The 22185-nt window shown below is 39.7% G+C and overlaps 1 protein-coding gene across 1 annotated transcript in view; it reads left to right on the top strand.

Moving 5' to 3' along the window:
• The first annotated feature begins 4846 nt into the window (after positions 1-4846).
• clint1a (clathrin interactor 1a) overlaps positions 4847-22185 on the top strand; it is a 36673-nt gene continuing 19334 nt past the window's right edge. The window contains exons 1-8 of the mRNA XM_063000554.1: positions 4847-4980; positions 14057-14161; positions 14266-14362; positions 17930-18038; positions 18701-18865; positions 20393-20567; positions 21074-21296; positions 21942-22032. Coding sequence (XP_062856624.1) covers positions 4940-4980; positions 14057-14161; positions 14266-14362; positions 17930-18038; positions 18701-18865; positions 20393-20567; positions 21074-21296; positions 21942-22032 — 1006 coding nt within the window. The 5' untranslated portion in view covers positions 4847-4939. The remainder of the gene's footprint in view (positions 4981-14056; positions 14162-14265; positions 14363-17929; positions 18039-18700; positions 18866-20392; positions 20568-21073; positions 21297-21941; positions 22033-22185) is intronic.

Raw genomic sequence — 22185 nt, 5'->3', positions numbered from 1 at the left:
GTCCTAATAAATAACCGCAGAGCTATATAAGAGTTATATAACCACCCAGTGACGTGTTTAATGTGTGTTGCAGTCATGGTAAAGATAAAGAAGCTGTCACTAAAGCTAAGAGAGGAGATCATTTCATAACACCAGAGAAGTACTTGGTAGGAGAACATTTTCAGGACCTTAAACATTCCTGCAGAAATGTTGGGAGTGTTCGCCAGCACAGCAACAAACCTGCCTGACTGTGGGGGAAGGCCAAAATTTCTTAGCAATCTCATCAGGACAACCAAGAAAAAAACCTGTGTTACAGGATGACCTGATGAAGGCTGGGACAAATGCCACTTAAAACTTTACTGTGAAAAAAAGCCTTATGTTAACCATGTCCAGAAGCTGCGTCAACTTCTCTGGGCTCGGAGGCATCTAGGATGGACCATCACACAGTGGAAACGTGTATTGTGGTCAGATGAATCAGCATTCCATTTTTTTTTTTATAAAATGGACGCTGTGTGCTTCGGACCAAAGACGAAAAGAACCATCCAGACTGTCATCAGCAACAAGTCCAAAAGCCAGGGTCTGTCATGGAATGGGACTGTGTCAGTGCTCTTGTCAAAGATAATTTACACTTCTGTGATAGCAGCAGTAATGCAGAAATGTACATTGAGATCTTAGAGCAACATATGCTTCTTCAAGACGTCATCTTTTTTTGAGGAAATGGACACTGTTTTGTCCCCCAAAAGAAAATGTGTGGGAAATTTGAAAATGAAAAATGTGACAACGACAACCCCAAACTGTTGCACACTGTAAAATGGGTTTGCATGAAGAATGGGACAAAATAACACCTAAGACACTTTATTACTTGGTATCTGTGTATTTGTGTATATATATATATATATATATATATATATATATATATATATATATATATAATTATCTAGGAAACAGCAGTTACTTATTACTCAAGTTTTAATGTCAAAAGTTTGTATCTCCAATTCACCTCACTTGCATGTCTTTGGACTGTGGGAGGAAACCCACTGAAATTAATGACTGTCAACAAAGTAATGTAGCAGGTAGTGTGGGTGCTGTACAGAAAAATAGTTATTTAGGATTTAATCTCAGGAGTTTTGCATGTTCTTTTTGTGTCCCTGTGGGTTTAATCTAAACGCTAAAGTTTCCATGTGTTTCTTAAAAATTCCAGCAGGTGTATTAGCCACTCCGACTTGAGAGTGAGTTAGTAAACAGGTGAGTGCAATGCCCTACGATGTCTTGGCGCCCTGTCCATGGCGTATCCAGACATCCCAAGTCTCCTGGAAGTTACGGGAGTCTCCCGCATATACATAGCGGCTCCCTGATGCCCGCAAGTCAGATAAATTCTCCCTGAATCTAGAACGAGCGACCAAGAGCGACACACACACGCGCACGCAGGCGAAACAGACTTTATTCCCGATCGTGTATTAACTCCGTTATCTGATATACAACCTAGCGCACTGTGTAGGGAACATAATTAATTATGTAATACACTATCTAGTGCACTATGTAGGGAACACAAATCATCATCTAGTTATACTTTCTAGTGCACTATGTAGTGAACATAATTAATTATGTAATACACTATCTAGTGCACTATGTAGGGAACATAAATCCGTTATCTGATATACAATTTAGTGCACTATGTAGGGAAAATACTTAATTATGTAATACACTATCTAGTGCACTATGTAAGGAACACAAATCATCATCTAGTTATACTTTCTAGTGCACTATGTAGTGAACATGAATGCGTTATCTAAAAATTATCTAGTGCACTATGTAGGGAACATAAATCTGTGATCTTATATACAATCTAGTGCATTGTGTAGGGAACATAAACCAATTGTCTAATTCACTATCTAGTGCACTACGTAGGGAACATAAGTTCGTATCTAAAATACTATCTAGTGCACTATGTAGGGAACATAAATCCGTTATCTGCTATACAATTTAGTGCACTATGTAGGGAACATAATTAATTATGTTATACACTATCTAGTGCACTATGTAAGGAACACAAATCATCATATAGTTATACTTTCTAGTGCACTATGTAGTGAACATGAATGCATTATCTAAAAATTATCTAGTGCACTATGTAGGGAACATAAAACCGTTATCTGATATACAATTTAGTGCACTATGTATGGAACCTAAATCCGTTAACCATTACGTTACCTAAAGTAACATAAGAAACATAAGTCTATTATCTAGTACATTATCTAGTGCACTAAGTAAGAAACATTTTTTTTTATATACAATCTAGTGCACTATGTAGGGAACGTAAATGGGTCATTCCTACTATTCGGTGCCATTTCAGCTTGGTAACTTCTTATCAAAAAATGCAAAACTTTCCATGATTTTATTATTTTATCTGAAGGAGAGCTTGTTAAACTATAAGAAATATATATTGGTCCAGCTCAGGATATTATACTCTAATAATTTTGACCAAATTCTTTGCATGTGACGTAGGACAAATGTCCCCCCTGTTACAGGACATTCTCTTCTCTATTAATAAGTGTTTTAAATGCACAGTGATTTTAATATTTACATTTTCTAAGAGCTAAAATGTCCCTCAATTTATCCTGCAAATTTATTTTAAGAACGTTTTAATAAACAAGCATTATCTAAAAAAAGATATGTTGTATTGTAAGGCACAATGTAATTTGAATACATTTCTTTTAGAATAAAAAAGAATTTTAATGAAATTTGGCTCAATTTTTAAATGATTTCACTTTACTGATTCATTCCCTGCATGTAACCACAAATATATGAATACTCATTGTTGATTTTATTTAATTAATATAAAAAAAGCACACAGGTAACAGGGTGGACAGAGGAGAAACAGGGTGGACAGGACATAACAGGGTGGACATCATATCAGTGAACAACAGTACATTTCATTAAAAAAAAAAGGCAACTCGTGTCCCCCACCCTCACCCCCAACCTTCAATCATCAAATGTTCTGAACACCTAAAGTAATTGTCAGGAACATTTTTAAGTCTAGTGATATCATAGATGTTTCAGCTACAGTAAGTTATGTAACAACCCAGCAGCCCAGGTGTTTTTTTAGGAAATTCCACACGTCTTCTCTAGCTGGACGGACCTCTTAATTAAAGGTTGTTGCTCTTTCATCAGGTATACAATCTGGTCATCTCACGGACTTGGCCAATAGAACTTGTTTGTCCCATTCTTGTGCATGCATTTCACTCCTACATCTTCTTAAACTTCTAGGATGATTCCTGGGTAGGGTTCATTGCTGTAGTTGCAATGCACCACTGCCCAATATTTTCTTTCATGATGACCTCAGGCCATGATAGTTCTTCAATGGAATGTGGGCTTACCTGTTCTCACAGGCTATCAACATCTCCTTCTCCCAGAAATAGTTCCAGCAAAGTGCCCATGTTCCTTGGAACTGGAAAAACATGGTCTCTCTCTCCTCTATGGTAATTTTGTCAGCTGATCTTTTAAGGGTAGCCCCAACACCATCTGGAGCCCCATTTCCATGGAATCTCTCCCTCACCATGTCTAACACAGGGCTGAGCAAGCTGGCTTGGCTGTACAGGGTCTTTTTTCAGGGTCTGCATCACGGCATTGTAGCACCTCTGCTTTTCTGCAGCAGACAACGGTGCCATTCCCTGGCAAATATATGCATCCCATTTAACTTATCTTTAGTCTATAGTATATAACAAATACATTCATATTAAATTTGTAATAAATACCAATACTTGCTGGAAACACCTATTCATCTTACACATTTATTACTATGTGTCCACCCTGTTACTGTGCAAAAAAAGTAACAGGGTGGACAGTAACAGGAGGGACATTTTATGCTTAATGTTAGCATTACTGCTCATGTGATGAACAACAGGCTAGTTCATGGCGACCATAGATGAATATTTTTAATATGTTTATTAACCATATTTTCAAAATCACAAAAAATTATTAGTTTCCACTATTAATAAGCATAACAGAGTGGACATGTTATGATTTACCACATCGGTGATCCTTTCTAAAACATTGAAAAAAGATTGATTAAAGAATGACACTTACTCTGTTTCTTGTAGATGATTTTCCTACAAAAATGTATGCTACTTCCTAAGTCATGTGACTAGAGGAAGAGTCATGGGGGGGCATGTTCAGACAGATTTTCCATGACAGTAACAGGGGGGACAATTGACTTAGGGACACAACTTATTTTAAAGACTTTAAGTATTAAACATGTTTTAATAACAAAAAATAACATTTGGTGAGGTATATTATAAATAAGGCTATACAACAATAATGACAAATGTAGAATTTGTTTGATTTTTATTACTTTTGTTTGTGAATGAATTTAAGAAAACATGATTGGGGACATGGCAGTTTAGCCAACTTGAGCTAAAATTAGAGTGATTATTTCAAATTAAATAATCCTGGGAACACATAGTTGTTTTCTATGGTAGAGGGGGGGTTAGTCGTGTAAAACAAGCTTTTAGAAATTAGTATTAGCCAAATTTTACACAAAATATACCATATTATGTCAATGGGACTCAAATGGCACCGAATGCTAGGAATGACCCAAATCTATTATCTTTCACACTATCTGGGGGCTTGGGGGGTCGGGGTCCGGGTCCGGGGGTACCTCCCTGAAATGAGTTTTTGCAACCTGGGATGTCTGCGTATCGCGACCCTGATCAGGTTAAACCTGTTTTTGAATGATGAAGTGAATGGAAAAAAAGCGAATTGCGTAATAAGGGCTGTATGTGGCAGGCGGACGGATCAGTTTTGTTGAGTTGTAACCTGGCGGCGCTCTGCTGAACTGAACTGCACTAGTTCACATAGTTCAGGGTTTTGCTTTGGTGACAGCTCGCCTGCCACAGCTGTTGGATTTAAGGGGCTGGAGACCGTGTTTTCGCGACAGAAAGCCTGAATCCCTACCGACAAGATGCTGAATATGTGGAAAGTGAGAGAATTGGTTGATAAAGCGTAAGTAATGTCGATGTTTTTGACGATATTCGGCGCTTGTTTCAGTGTTCCGGAGTTGTACCTGTTCACACACAGAGACACGTACTCTCTCCTGACGTCACACCTCAGTCTTTCCTTACGAGCTGGCTAGTTAGCATTAGCTCGCTAACCCCTTTAGCCTTTATTGCTAATTTAGCTAAGTAGCTAAGGCGCGTAGTTGTAAATATATAAATATATAGGTGACATCTTTTAGACCAGCCGTAGTTCTTTAAATAGTAAAGTGTCGTTTAAAAACAAACTTGAGTAAAAGTGTATTAACTTTACACCTCAACAATTTAGCTTAGTAGCTCTTAGCGACGTCTGCTAAGTAGCTAGCTCCGTATTAAACTCCCCTTAAACCATTCAAATAATTTACAGTGTCAGCTAAGCGTTTTACATACTCTTACCAAACTTGTAACTAGTCTTAAGAAGTAGCCACGTCTATTTATTAGCTATTAATTGTTTGATAAATAAGTATTAAACTCATCTAAGTATGCGTTATCTTGGTTAGCTATTTTGACAACTTTGCTAATATGACGTTTTCGGTATTTACAGTATACAGATTTAAATTTCACAGCACTATTCAAGAAGGTGGATTATCATATATTTAGGTATTTAAATGCGTTTGCGTGGGCTTGTTAGTAAGAACTGTCATTGAGTTCTTTGCTTTGAGTACTTGACAAGGTTAATAAGTATCAGATTTAGCTATAAATTATACTGAGATTTGTTAGTAGATTGTCATTCAACAGTTGTAAGACGTTTATAGCTGCTGGAACTTTTTTGTTATTATTTTGTCATCACAGACTGGTGCTGGTTATACTTGAAGTGTTTGTGTCATTTGCAAACATTATAAGGTGCCAGATGAAGTGAGTAAGTGAATGCAACCTTGCTTTCCCTACATAGCAAACAGAGGAAATGACATTACATTAGCTTGGATTAGATTGGCTGTTGTTCATAGGGTTAGAAGGGTAAAAAGTATCGTAGGTCCTCATAACTGGTGCAACTGCGGCCCCTGCTGGCTGACTGATGGCGCCTGCACAGGGCTGAGGAATAATGCTGATGGGGGTGTGGCCCTCCATACACAGTGCCCGTCGGTGTATGAACTCGACTCGTGCAGGTAAAAAATGCAGTCTGTACGTGCCGGATGTCAGTTGAGGGGCGTCCTCAGTCAGCGGTGAAGGGTCGAATCAGTATAGAGGACACAATCAGGGTAATTGGACGCGACTAGATTAGGGGAGAAAAGTGGGGGGAAAAATATTATTTAGTTATTAGGATTTCACGTCATGTTTTTATGTTCGTTACACCATTCACAAGGTTATAACGAACACAGTCATGGACAATTTAGTATCTCCAATTCACCTCACCTGCATGTCTTTGGACTGTGGGAGGAAACCGGAGCACCCGGAGGAAACCCACGCAGACACGGGGAGAACATGCAAACTCCACACAGAAAGGACCCAGACCGCCCCACCTGGGGATCGAACCCCTTTAATACGGGTTATTATATTATTCTTACACTTTCAGCAAGGATGACAAAATGTATTGTGATCTTTATCAACAACTGAATCAGAATATTTCATAGTCCCCGTCCATTGACCTCTGCACTTTTGTGGTGGGCAAACCAACGTAGCTAGTTTAAAGTTTGTTTATTTGTTTGTTTATTAGGATTTTAACACACTTTTACATTCATGACAGGAACGGTAGTTACTCATTACACAAGATTCATCAGTTCACAAGTTTATATCGAACACAGTCGTGGAGAATTTTGTATCTCCAATTCACCTCACTTGCATGTTTTTGGACTGTGGGAGAAAACCGGAGCACCCGAAGGAAACCCACGCGGACATGGACCCGGACCACCCAAACTGGGGTTTGCACCCAGGACCTTCTTGCTGTACGGCGACAGTGCTACCCACTTAGCCACAGTGCCGCCTGGCAGTTTAAAGTAAAACAATATGGCATCACAAGAAATCTCTCATATGCCAGTAGCCTGTTGATTTTCCTGTCCTGTCACATGTTATTCCTTCCTTCCTAGGCTCACTGAGGCCCCTCGGCCCTTTGGTTGAGAACCACTTTAATAATCGACGTACATCAAACAAGTAATCCTTATAGAATGTTGCAAATAAGAAGTTTGCTCCACTTAGACAGTTGTGTAGTTTGTACACAATCCACATAGTTTGTAGATGAATACTGATAAAGTAGATCACTAGGTTTTTAAAGCATTAAAACTTATTAAAGCTACATGGTACAATGTTGGCTTTAGTGGTAAAGGTAAAGAGAAACCAACAGTATCATAAGATGCCGGGTATTTAGCAAGCTAGTCTGTCATGTTTTTTTTATCTGTGAGCAGTGAGGACATGGGTGGAGTAGAACACTCATACCCGTATGTCTTAAAGAAGAATGGCAAGTTAAGTACTAAGAAGCCAGGCTGACTCAGAGTTTTTTGTTTGCTTTTTTTCCAGTCTTATGGCAGATTGGCTTAAATATAGGGAGGTTGATGATTAACTGATAAACCGATAACTGCTATTGTTTAATTTTTGTTGTCAGCTAAAAATGTTATTCAAGTTCATTTAAAGTAGCTGATGCTACTAATCTCTTTTACAAAAGCAAGCGGTATAAAGAGAAGATGCAAAGTGTGACTCATTCTCAACCATACTCAGTGGGCATGTGCCAGGTTTGTTTGGCATTGTTTGATATACTGTCATGGAAAGATTTGTATCATACAAATTTTGAATGACGGGTCTATTAAGCATTAAAATGTAAGATCATAAATGGTATGCTATTTCTTACTTAAAATAGTTTAAACCATAATGAGGAAGCTGTTTTGCATCATTATGGAGTCCGACTGCAGGCTAAACTTTTAACTACACTAATGTTGTCAGAAAGCGCTTTAAGATACCTGGTATATGCCTACTGTTTCATCATCCCTTGTAACTAGTTCAGCTCACTGTGTTTGTGGTACTGATCTACACTTGTAAGTTAAGCTGTGTTTATATATATATAAAAAAAATATATATATATAAAAATATATATATTTATTCAACAGTTAGTTCCGACCTTACAGTCTGATTGGTTGAGAAGCGTTCTAACCGTGCTGATATTTGTGAAAACAGCACAGCCTTTTCACACCACAACTGTATTACTCTGCTGACGCGTTGCCAGTAACGACAAGCTTCATGCACACAAGCCGCCGGTTGTTTTGTAGGCCTATTTGTGCTCATACACATCCAGAATAACACAATAACTCTAATAAATAACTAAATTCTACCTTTTAATGCTTAATTAATTTTAGTTTTAGTTTTTTCTCCTTTTCCTTTCATCTTTGCTTATTCATATTTGCTTATTATTTTTATTCCAAACTAGCGTTACTTTGTAGTGTTAAACTATATGCCTTTTTTAGCCTACTGTGTTAAGGCAGGGTAGGACATTTTTACCGTTGCATAGCAGCAACTCATTCGTTTGTGGAACTACTTTTTGGCGGAAGGTATTGTCAATATTAAAGCATATTTCATATATTCAGGGCTTCTTTGATTTATTTTCTTTCTTTATTTTGTAAAAACTTTTGTATAAAAGCAATAGAACACTTGAGGTTGTGTGTTATCGCGAATAACATCACAGTTGTGATGATCTATGGCATATAAACATATATATATATAGACTTATATAAAAGTCTTTAGCTCGTCTAACTGCCCGATTGCGTCATGCTTCCTCTCCACTAATGCTGACCCCGCTCTGATTTGAGGAGAACGAACCTAACCCACTCCCCCTCCGACATGTGGCTTAATACCCCACCCCTATGTGAACAGCTGGCCAATCGTTGTTCGTGTGGCCGCTCAGCCCAGCCGTATGGCAGAGCTGAGATTCGATACGATGTATTCGAAATCCCAGCTCTGGTGCGCTAGCGTGTGTTTTTACCACTTGAATTCAGACTCAGCTTTATTGTCATTCAAAACCATGTACATGGGGGCCGCTCAGGTGGCGCAGCGGTAAAAAGAAACGCGCTGCAACCAGGGCTGGATTCTGAGAGCGTGGTATCGAATCCAGCCTTGCTTTACCGGTTCGAAGCTGAGTGGCTATATGAGCAACGATGGGCCGGTTGCTCATGTGGGGGGTGGGACAAAGAACCGGATGTGGGTCTCTCTCTGTCAGAATGCGATTGCGTTCTCTGCCGGCTGATTGGAGGCGCTTACACAGAGATGGGAGAGGGTGCCCTTAGGGTGTGTCTCTCCGCATGCAACGCTAGGTGGCGCCAAACTCGTCAATGTGTGGGTGGCAAAGATGCATCTGGCTGCTGCTCGTGTTTCGGAGGGGATACGGGTTAGCTTCAATCACCTCCGTCAGGGCAGGGTTCGACATAGACAGAGAGGAAGCACGATGCTAATTGAACAATTGGATGCGCTAAAAGGGGAGAAAAAGGGGTAAAAATTTTAAAAAATAAAATAAAAACCATGTACATGATTAGAACGAAATGCACTTACTTAGGTCTCGGTGTGTGTAACATAATAAAATATAAATAACAATAATTATGTTAAGTATAAAATAAAACTTTGATTGATTGTTGAATGTTGATTGTTCATTTAAAATACAACCGAAACGTTTGATTGGTTGTGTAAGGTCAGAAAACGTGCTGCAATTATTTGTGATTAAAATGTTCTAGTTAATGTTAAGTACATTTCAATTTAAAGCTCATTATAGATATATGATTCAACTTCCCGTCCAGTTAAACAGGTTGTTCTGCAGTTATGTTGTTCTTGAAAACCATACAACATAAAATAGTATAGAAATAAAATCTTATAATTTTTATGTACATAGATCAACGTTTCAGCCTCATGTTTTGATTTATGTTTCTAGCAACCGTTCCTAATTGTCATCGTGAGAATGGTGCTCATTTAAATCCGGTTCACTTTGCTCTGATTTTCTCTTTGAGTAGAGCACTGATTTTCTTTATTTTCTTTTTCTGATCTATTTAAATAATACGGCATTAATATGAATAAACAGCGGTGCACAAAGGCACAGCTAGTATCCTAGGTGCTGCACAGCAACATAGGTCATCGCCCTCGGTTCCTGTGTTTGAGAGGATTTGCATGTTCTTCCCTTGTCTTCCTCTGGGTTTCAGTTGTCTCTCTCATCTTCATGCGGAATGTTGATTAGCTGCTTGAAACTGCATATGTGATTGAGTAAGTTTGTAAGTGTGCATTTCACTGTAATGGTCTGGCACCTGTCCAGGTTTGTGAAAATTAATAAATGTGCAGTCATTTATGTGCCTTGATTTTGGCATTATATGCGTATTCCTGACTAGTAATATAATTAATTAATTGTTTATTTAACGATAGAAATTACCCAGTAATATCTTACCCAGCATTATCTTAAATACTGTATATGGTGTTGTGATAGTGTGTTAATTTTTATGTATAAGCAGTGGTAGCGCAGCAGTTAAGCCCTAAATCTGCTAGGTTGTCTCTGTTGGACCTATGAGCAAAGCCTTTCCTCTTAATTGGTTGGACTGCTTAGTGTTTTTAAAAGATATGTAAGTGCTGTATTCTGTGCAGTCAACAGTTTTATTTATAAGAAACTTCTCACTTCTCACCAAAACCAACCGCAGTAAATTCTTTATTTACTATTTGCAAGATAGTGAATGCAGTTTACTGTGGTTGTAAACTGTAGATGTTGGTGCATGGAGGTATTACGCAGTTCAGATTAGAATATCTATGAAATTCAATCCGATGCTGACTCAGTGTTTTAGGTTCTCATATTGGTATGAATGCTTTCATATTTGATAGTTTGCATATTTCAGGCTTCTCAGCATGTGTGTACAGTGATTTTTGTGTTTTTGCATATTTGTCATGCTTGTATGTTTCAGATAATAAACACTGGTCCTGTGTGGAAAATGTAATTGTCTCCTTAGCTACAAAACCAACCAGTTAACCGAATTTAATTGACAACTGGGTTCAATTTTACTAGCCACACCCAGGCATAATTACTGCCAGACCTGTTAAAACCTAACATCACTGAAATAAAATCTGTCTGGCAATGTGAAGTAGGGCTGCCGCGACTGGTCGACCTAGTCGATGACGTCGACGTCAATATTTTAAGTCGATGCATCGTTTTTAAAACTATGCTTACAAATTATCCTTTTTCATTTCTACTAGGTTTCCATTCATATAAGCTAAACCCTGTTTAGTTTTGTGCCATATTATTATGCCATACAGTTTGTTGTTAAAATAAAAGAAACGTAAATAAGATTCTGAATTACATTTCTTGAAGAAAAGGCGGCACGGTGGCTAAGTGGGTAGCACTGTCACCTCACAGCAAGAAGGTCCTGGGTTCTCCCCTGGTGGGGCGGTCCGGGTCCTTTCTGTGTGGAGTTTGCATGTTCTCCCCGTGTCTGCGTGGGTTTCCCCCGGGTGCTTCGGTTTCCTCCCACAGTCCAAAGACATGCAAGTTAGGTGAATTGAAGATACAAAATTGTCCATGACTGTGTTCGATATAACCTTGAGAAGTGATGAACCTTGTGTAACGAGTAACTACCATGTGTCTGTCATGAATGTAACCAAAGAGTGTAAAACATGACATTAAAATCCAAATAAACAAACAAACTTGAAGAAAAATGAATCGTTAGATTAATCGATAAAATAGTCTATAGATTAATCGATAGAAAAATAGTCGTTAGTGGCAGCCCTAATGTGAAGAAGGTCTTAAAAAGCAGCACACCAGAGCTGACGTTTTGAACTCATCCGGCTGGGCTGGGCGCCTACATGAACAACGATTGGCTGTCATTCATACAGGGTGGGAGCCGGATAGGGACTCCTCATAACTAGGGCAATTACGATCTCTGCTGGCTGATTGATGGCGCCTGCACAGAGCTGAGGGATGATCCGTTGATCAGAGTGTGGCTCTCCGTACACAAAGCTGATCCACATATGAACTCCCCTCGTGCGGGTGAAAAGATGCAGTCGGCTACTGCACACCTGTCGGTGGGGGCGTGTGTCAGTCTCGCTCTCCTCAATCAGGGCGAGGATCGGCATCAGTAGAGAGGAAGCATAATGCAATTGGGTAATTGGATACGCTAAAAGTCGGGAGAAAAAGGGGAGGAAATGCATTAAAAAAAACAGATACATATACAGATTTTACAGAAGTCATCGCTAAGACTTTGGGACTGCACTGAGTGAGCCATTATCCACAAATGGAAACTTAACATTGGTGAACCCTCTCATGAGTGGCCAGCCTACCAAAATTTCACCAAGAATGCATTGAAGACTAATCTAGGAGGTCACAACTAAACCTAGACAAACGTCTAAAGAATCAACAGCCTTGATGCCCCAGTTAAGGTCACTGTTTAGGATTCCACAATAAGAAAGACACTGGACTTCTATGGGAGACTTGTAAGGCACAAACCACTGCTGACCTGTCTTACATTTGTCAAAAAATACCCAGATGACCCCCAAAATTACCCATCTGTGACAATATTCTGCAATGAGTCAAAGGTGAAAGAGCCACATTCGCCGTAAGAACAATATCAACAGTAAAACCTGGTAGTGGTAGTGTGATGGTAATAATTATTTAAAGCTGTATTTTGGGTTCACTCATGTTTTAAAATTAGGTAGAAGATCTGAAACATTTAATTGTTACAAATAAACAATAAGAAATAGAAGAAATCAAACAGGGGCACATACTTTTTCACAGTATGTACACCTTGATCAGCTTATTTAGTATCTCGGTAGAGAGTTAGTAAAAGTAAAAAGAAAGTAGACGTTGTATACATTCCAAATCCGTGTTGGAAGGTGTTCGTGGGGTGTCTGTTTGATCCACCCTGTTTAGTCAGGCAGCTGCTTTGGCTGAATGTTCTGTAACCACACCTAGTATTGCAGCTTTTGTCCCCTGCAGAACCAGAATGACAGTTTTCTGTTATTTATGCCCTTGACGTGCTAAACAGGTTTCTGCTAGTCTCGTGTGCCTTAGGTTTTCATAACCATGCCTTTGTGATAAGCTCTCGCAATAAGGTATGTGAACTGACTTATCACAACAACAAATTTCCCAAAAGAATTGTTTGCCATTAAAATGTTACCCCCCCCCCCCTTTTTTAGATACTAGCTACATTTCTGTGCTCTAGTTTAGTAGTCTTGCATTGTATCAAGTAATTTATCATAATTTTCATGTTTTACCTTCACTTTATTGGGCAGCACGGTGGCTAAGTGGGTAGCACTGTCGCCTCACAGCAAGAAGGTCCTGGGTTCGATCCCCTGGTGGGGCGGTCCGGGTCCTTTCTGTGTGGAGTTTGCATGTTCTCCCCGTGTCTGCGTGGCTTTCCCCCGGGTGCTCCGGTTTCCTCCCACAGTCCAAAAACATGCAAGTGAGGTGAATTGGAGATACTAAATTGTCCATGACTGTGTTCGATATAACCTTGTGAAACTGATGAACCTTGTGCAACGAGTAACTACCGTTTCCTGTCATGAATGTAACCAAAAGTGTAAAACATGACGTTAAAATCCTAATAAACAAACAAACAAACCTCCACTTTATTCTGGTCAGGGTCACGGTGGGTCCGGCTGACTTGGATTCTGGTGGGAAACCGCTGGATATTCAAACCCTGGATCCCAGCGGTAGTAGGCTTGCGCAGTTTACCTCAGGGCTCGTCACAGCAGATACCCTTCTTATTTTATCCGGGCTTGGGACCTGCACTAAGAGTGCACTGATATTTGCACTTTCCAATGAAAGTAAAAACAATCCTCAAATTCTTGAAAAAAAAAAAAAAGGTCTAAAAGAACGCATATAAAACAACATACTAAAACTACGGGCTTTAGACTAATATCAAAATTATTTACCCTTTCCTGCCGTGAATATAACCATTGTTTAAACACAGCGTCAAACATCTAAATAAATAAACACTTTCCAATGGCTAGGCTGCTCCATGCCACTTGAGCGGCCAATATTTTTAAATTCTTCTGTATTTTCTAAATAAGAAAACATGGCACCGCAATTACTTCTTTTAGATCCTATTAATTTCTCCTAATTAAATTGCTTATAAATATTCTGTATGTGTGTTTTCTCTCTTTTGTAGAACCAATGTTGTCATGAACTATTCAGAAAATGAATCGAAAGTTCGAGAGGCCACAAACGATGACCCATGGGGGCCTTCTGGACAGATAATGGGAGAAATAGCAAAGTGAGTATAAAGGATTTTGATGACCCCCCTGTTGATATTCACATGTTTTTTGCTTGATGCTTAGTTAATGCTTATAACATTGCTTTCTGTATTTTTACCTGTAGATGTACATTCATGTATGAGCAGTTTCCAGAGGTGATGAACATGCTGTGGTTCAGAATGCTTAAGGACAACAAGAAAAACTGGCGGAGAGTTTACAAGGTAATTATTTTTTAGCATTTGAAATTTAACCTAACATTACCTTAGTGTTGTTTGGTTATATAGCTACACCATTACATTTATATTATTTTTATTTAGGGATGTCCCGATCAGATCTCAAAGATCGGAATCGGGGCCGATCAAGGCATTTTTTAACTGATCGGTATCGGCTTTACTAATGCCGATCGTAATCCCGATCCTTCGTTTTACGTCAACATGTCCGCTGTGTGGAAATAATTTAAATTGGAAAGTGAAACAAGTCCAACAGTGAAGTGTAATGTCTGCAATGCGAGCGTTTCACGAGGCGGTAGTAGCAGAGCTCATCATTACTGTAGAATTTTACTATTTATATGGTGTGTGAGTCAAGGATCACTCCGGTTTACAAAACAATAACTTTTTTTTTTTTATTATTATCTATTTTTTCCCACTTTTTCCCCCCAACTTTTATCCCCATTCTAATCGTGTCCAATTACCCTGATTGTGTCCTCTATACTGATTCGCCCCTTTTGCCGCTGACTGAGGACGCCACTCAACTGACTTGCACGCAGTCAGTACAGCCTGCATTTTTCACCTGCACGAGCCGAGTTCATACACCGAGAGACACTGCGCACGGAGGGTCACACCCCCCTTAGTGTTATTCCTCAGCCCTGTGCAGGCGCTGTCAGTCAACCAGCAGGGGCCGCAGTTGTACCAGTCATGAGGACCTATGCTCCGACTTCTACCCCTAACCCTGAACAACAGCCAAACATTGTTCATACTGCCGCCCAACCCAGTCGGAAAGGTAGAGCTGAGTTTCGATACGATGTATCTGGAAACCCCAACTCTGGTGAGCTAGCGTACTTTACCGCTGCGCCACCTGAGCGGCTCAAAACAATAACTTTTAATCTGAGTATGAAAACTTCAGGACCATAACATACAGCTTTTACGAGTTTACGTGTTACAAGACTGAACGACATCTCAGTATCAAGCACTCTGATTGGCTTAGTTATGTAACCGAGCGTCGTAGTGATGCACTTGCTTAATAAAGAAATAAATACACGGTATATTCACAAATTTTCGGGAGCATAACACTTTATTAACGTCTTCTGTTACGGTACCAAATAGCGGACAGCTAGAGCCAAGCACGCTATTCCATGCACTATGGAAGCCCCAAAGGGTCAAAACACACTCACTTCACGTAGAAACGTCCATCAAACCATTGTCACAATTCAAGCACTTTAAGAACTGGCAGAGTGACTTTCCATTTTATTTTGGTATTCAGGTTTTACTGTAATGCTGTTAAGTTAAGCTGCTACACCACTTTTAAGTGGAGATTTCTGTTCATTTTAGTGTATCACTGCATTAAACAGAATTATGTTCTTTAAATGTAAAGTTCAAAGTGAAACTGTAATTATCTCACTCATTTTGAGTGTTCTAGTGTTACTACTACAATGCTGCAACTAAGTTTGTTTACTTTTATTTTGTAAAAATAAAAGAACATTAAGCAATAGCTTGGATGCAGGCAATTTTTTTCCTACAGCACTGCAAAGCTATTCAGTTGTTAAACATATACATTGGATTCATTTAAATGTACTTGAAGTGTGCACTGTGTGAACAGTATTATCTAGTTCTTATCTAGACAATATCTAGAAAATACAAGTATCGGTTTGAGACTCGGTATCGGATCAGGATCAAAATTAATTATCGGGGTCGGGAACAAAAAACGTGATCGGGACATCCCTATTTTTATTACTATGCAAGGTAAGAAAGAAACCCATTAAATTCTCCTATTCAAAGCTAAGTTGCACATAATTAAAAAGGCAGATTTTATTGGGTCTTACATTTTATATTATTGTAATATTATTATTATTTACTGCTTCATCTTAGTCCGAGTTGCAGTGGGTCTGGAAACACTGGGCTAAAGGCAGGCATACCCCGGACAGAACACCAGTAAAGTGCAGGGCAACACTTACACATGTAATCACTTACACCCAGGGGCAATTTAGAGTTGCCAGCTGACTTGCTAGGAAACCCAGAGTAACTCAAGGAAACAAATGAGAAAACAGTCTGGATCACTTAATACTCCTTACAGACAATGACAGGAGGTGAAAACTGAACCCATGTTCTTATAAACCATAATACTGTGCGGCATACTTTTTCCCAGCTGTGACACTGTGATACCCCTCTTTTGAAATACAAATCTGGTAGCAGATCTGGCAATGTGCTGTAGATTATTTGCTAATATTGGTGCTATGTAGTGTTGGTTCAACTGTTATATAGTTGCAACCAAAATGATTCAACCCCCATTGCAAATTAGGTTTATTTGTAAAACTTGCAGCTTTCAGTTGTTTGCAATAAACCAATAAACAAGAACAATTTAAATAGGTCAACGGAACTAATGCCTAGTTCACACTACACGATTTTTGCCCTGATTTTCGCTCACCAACTGGTCGCCACTAGATTTGCCCGGAGGCACTCGCCGTTCGCTCAACGATCAAAATTCTGCTCTCGATCGCTATATGTGGACTGTTCAACGACTCGATCCGAGCGGCTTGCCGAGCGCTCGCCGACAGAAGAGAAATATCTAGCATGCTAAATATCTGGATATCAGTCGGGCAACTGGCAGGGGAGGGGTGTAAAAAGACAGGGGCATAATACAGTTTCTATCAGAATACATCAACACATGTTTTAGAGTATTTCCGACCTTATCGTTCTTGACAAAACATAATACCAACGCTGCATTGCAAAAAATATACATTAAACTCCAACTCACTACAGAACAGTCCATGCTGGTCGCGTAGCACAATCAATTCAGATTCATTTATTTTTCCTCTTTGCTTTTACGCTGCACATCAGCGCACAAACAACTTTGATCACTCGCTTATTGTTGACGTGCATTTTTGGACGTAGTAGACTTAAACTCCTCGTCAATTCTCGCATTTCGTGACAAAATGTAGTTTGGGAGATTAGACAGACTCGCCTGCGATTCCTCCTGATGGTAGATCGTGTAGTGCGTAATTCCCTATCGCCGATCAGTCGTTTAGTGTGAACTACACAACGACTGAAAAGACTCCCGAGTGCAGGAGATCCAGTTGTGTAGTGTGAACTGTACAGCTATCTAAACCACGAAAGTCATGTAGTGTGAGCATAACAAGTGGTTTCGCTGTTGCTATCTTTTGGCATCTGTTTCCTTGATTGTGCAATGCAGGTTTTTCTTAACTATTTGGACTCGAATGCAGTCAAACTTCACAGTCAGCAGACTCCTAGCCAGTCTAGGCATTTGATGCATGCTCTTTTAAGAGATTCTATTCTATTCAGGGACATGAATAACTTTAAGTCTGCAGTAGCCATCATTATATTGGATGTGTTGAGCTGTTTCAATTGTTATTATTTGATTGGTATATTGCAGAAGCTGTAAAAGTTACAATTTTGCTAATAAACCAATTAGGGTTTAGAGGGGTTGAATAATTTTGACTGCTACTGTAATAACAGGTTTTCATACCTCATTGCTCAGCCTAACCTGTTGATGTGTTGTTTGATAAAAGTTTTTAGTTTGTGTCTGGTTTTTACTGACACACCCTGTGTTCTCAGTCTCTGCTTCTGCTGGGTTACCTGATACGAAACGGATCCGAGCGGGTGGTCACCAGTGCCAGAGAGCACCTGTATGACCTGCGCTCCATCGAGAGTTATCACTGCATAGGTAAGTCATCGGCACTGTTGTGTTATGCTACAACTTCAGTTTTGTGAACCTCACAGGGTTACAGGTCCTATTGTAAATCAGAGATATAAAATTCGTCTTCTTTTAGTTACCTTTTTGCAATAAAATTACCCATTCGAATGTACAGCACTTATTGGACCTTTCAACATTATTTTCTTTTCTATTTCTTTTCAATTTGTCTTCCTCTGCTAGGGGATCCCCAATTGTAGTTGAAGTGGGTATACTGCTGCTCACGCCTCCTCCGACCTGCGGGTAGCCCTTAGCGGAACCCTTTTTTACACCTATGCAAACTCACTAACCAGTGGCAATGCTGAGTTTCAAACCGAGCACTTCAGAATCTCGGCGCTGGTGAGCTAGCGGAATATCCCGCTACGCCACCTGGGCGCCCCGTCAACATTATTACACTCATACAACAACTACCGTGACAGTGTCATTGCAGTGGCCCATCACCCGAACATCTTTTGGTCAGCTAGGGACCTATAGGGGTCACTTCCGATTAATAAATGGGTTAAGAGCAACAGACGGACTACAGTCAGTAACTGGATAATTACAAAGTTCATGTGTATGGTTGGTGTAGTTTACATGTTGCTTAGTAAATGTATGCAACTGATACTGATCAGCATGGTGTAATTACATTTTTGCAGATGAAAACGGAAAGGACCAAGGAATCAACGTGCGGCAAAAAGTAAAAGAGTTGGTGGACCTGGTGCAGGATGACGACAGGCTCAGAGAAGAAAGGAAGAAGGCCAAAAAAAACAGGGATAAATATATCGGTGTGTCCTCCGATAGCATGAGCGGTTTTAGATATGGTGAGTCCTGCTTTCAATACCTCTCTCGTGCTAATACACATGCAGTTTCTTGTTCTTACCCTGGTGCTTCACAGTCACTTGATGTGGTGTAACTGGGAGGTTAGTTTATTCCGGAGGGTTTTTACTGTGTTGTTGTTCTGTGATTCCTCCCTGGAGGTTTGCACTACCGGATAAGTGAGCGCTTGCTTTATTTTATAAGGCAGTAGGACTTATTTTTCCTGTGACAAGCTTTTTAGATTAACAAAATAATCAATTGATTTTCAATAATTAAGCTGTCCGTTGTATAACAACATGACACATATATTATAGAAGAATAGATAGAATAGAATGCCTTTTTGTCATATTTGTCATGTGCAGTATACAGTACAACAGAACTCTTTCATTCGCATATCCCAGCTTGTTTGGAAGCTGGGGTTAGAGCGTTTTACTCTGTATCACTCCATGTTGCCTGTGTAATAACCATTAGCTAGCTACATTAAAAGTTATTACTGCTTAGATTATACTGCAATGATGAACATATGTACACAGATTTAAAAGTCACCATTCATGGAGAGCATGAAACGATGGAGCACAGTACTGTCTGACTGTACTGACTCAACAGAATCATGTTGTCAGCGAACTGACTAACAGACACAACCTTTCCGGATGCACAATAAATAGAAACATGCAAATAAATGTACATTAATAAATGCACCTTTATGCTGGAGGGTGTATACCTAACCAAACAAAGTGGGAGTTATCTAGTGTGAATAGGCTCATCTTTTCTGGATTATTTGTGCAGAACAGTTCAGAATTATTTATGTTTGCTGGTCAAATAAATAGTTGAAATAATTCAGGAAAGAATGAATAAAATAATCTGTTGTCAATTAATGCTGTTAACTAATAAATGGAGCTTGTAAAAACTTGTGAAAAAGCAATATCACACTCAAGGGTGTGCCTGCTGCCTCGTACCTACGACTTAGATACAGCATGCTGGTATACACAATAACAGCACTTCACTAGTGCTTAATTGTTTGTTTGTTTTTTAAGCTAAATACTTTTAAAATGATGGCAATAAGTCTTTACAGTATGCGCAGTTAAAATATAGGTTATAGGGTTGTTAATATTTACCTGTCGCACAGCAATAACATTCTTATTAACATATGCATTTCTGTGAAACTGTGTATACCTATATGTACAGTAATCCACATCCACAGGTTCATTCCAGTCATGAAACAAGATGGGTTCATTTTCTTCTAATTACACTTTTCGCTTTCATAGGCATGTACTTAATGTTAGATTACCTTAATAGTCACTGGGTGTACACAGTAAATGGTATGAGCTATTAAACGACTTTAGTCTACATCTTAATTAGGAGGTTTGTCATGTGACCGGTGAGGGACAGGTTTACAGTCCCAAAGCATTTACTGGCTAATCTAACAGCTTATAATTTACATTTTAAAGTTTTTGGTTGTTCAATAGGGTGTAATTGGTAGCCACTGAATTAGCTGTTAATAAGTTGCTTTCTTTTTTCCAAATCTAATTAAGGTGGTGACAGGTACGAATCACGTTCCAAATGGGATGATGACTGGGAAAATAATAAAGGAGCGTTCCCATTTAGTGAGAAACTGGGAGAGATCAGCGACAAGATTGGCAGCACCATCGACGACACCATCAACATGTTTCGCAGGAAGGACAGGGATGACTCGCCAAACAGAATCGGGTCAGTGCAGTATTTCTTTTACTTCCACAATGGTAGTATATACATTGACTAGGCATAACATTATGACCACTGACAAGGGCCAAATTGTGATGGCTAGACGACTGGGTCAGAGCATCTCCAAAACTGTAGCTCTTGTGGGGTGTTCCCGGTCTGCAGTGGTCAGCATCAATCAAAAGTAGTCCAAGAAAGGAACAGTGGTGAACCGGCGACAGGGTCTTGGGCGACCAAGACTCATTGATGCACGTGGGGAGCAAAGGCTGACTTGTGTTGTCCGATCCAACAGACGAGCTACTGTAGCTCAAATTGCTGAAGAAGTTAATGCTGGTTCTGATAGAAAGGTGTCAGAATACACAGTGCATCACAGTTGCAGGGCTGTTTTGGCAGCAAAAGGGCGACCAACACAATATTTGGAAGGTGGTCATAATGTTATGCCTGAACGGTGTAAATGTATTTCAATGCCTTTCAATGCTGTTTTAAATCCTAACCCATTGTTTTCATTTTTCCAGGGAAATTGAGCAGGACAGGAACCGAGAATTCAGAAACTGGCCGTCAGGCAAGTCTGAATTTAAAGATGAAGAGGAGACTGTGACAACTAAAAGTGTTCAGATTGTTCAGGCCACAGAGACCACCGCCACTCGAAAGAAAGGCACACCCTCAAAAACTGTAGACTTGGGGGCAGCTGCACAATACACTGGGGATAAACCTAGCACAAGCACAAACACCAGCAAGGTATAAACATTATACGGTTATATGGTTTGTGTGAATCAGAGCAGTGCTAATGATTCTCTATAATGAAAGAGCTATGCCTGAGTAAGTAAGGTTGTCTGAATTTACTCTAGAAAGAAATGCGATCTCTGCTGTCTGGTTAAGGCACCTGCATGAGTGGTGGATAACTGATTCAGGGCGTAGCGTGACACTGTACCCAATTTAGCTATCTGTTAAAATCCGCTACTGGCAGGTGTAAAGACTGCAGACATGTAGGAGGGGCTGGGTAGAGCTTGCATGATGCTGTGCCCCCCCCCCCCCCCAAACATCCCCCCAGACGTAGCCAATCATGATTGTCTGTTAGACGCCTGAACAAACCCTTGATCCAAATGGTAGTGGGTTAGTGCAGTTTATTGTGCCACAGATGCATCAGGATGTGATATTTTTAACATATTGCCCCATCTAGTGTATTGTCATGAATCTTGAAATTGAAAGGTCAAATTAAACAGTGAAACTAATAATTCCAGATTGACACCACTCCAAGAGACTTAATAGTTCAAGCATATGCTTATACTATGGCAATTAATATGAATTTACTCCTAAATGGTTTAATGGAATATAGCAGTCACCCAAGGAAGTGTTTCACCATGTGATCTTTTTCTGCCTCAGCCAAATGAGTCCGGTGCAAGTCAGTCAAGTGGCGGCCTAGTGGACTTGTTTGCGGTAGATCCTTTACCAGTGCAGCCAGCCCCCTCCACAGGTAATCACACCTGCATTAATACATTTCATGTGTATGCATTAAAACATGAGAGGGAAAAAAAGTGTAAAAAAAGGTTGCGCTGTAGGATGAGCATTGACATCAAACAGTCCATCGCTGGTAGCCTCTATTAGCCTTCCCTAAACTGCTCCTACA

Source organism: Trichomycterus rosablanca, chromosome 8, assembly GCF_030014385.1.
Source record: "Trichomycterus rosablanca isolate fTriRos1 chromosome 8, fTriRos1.hap1, whole genome shotgun sequence".
Classification (NCBI taxonomy): Eukaryota; Metazoa; Chordata; class Actinopteri; order Siluriformes; family Trichomycteridae; genus Trichomycterus; species Trichomycterus rosablanca.
The sequence above is the reverse complement of the archived record's forward strand: the minus strand, read 5'-3'. Positions and strand labels throughout refer to the sequence as shown.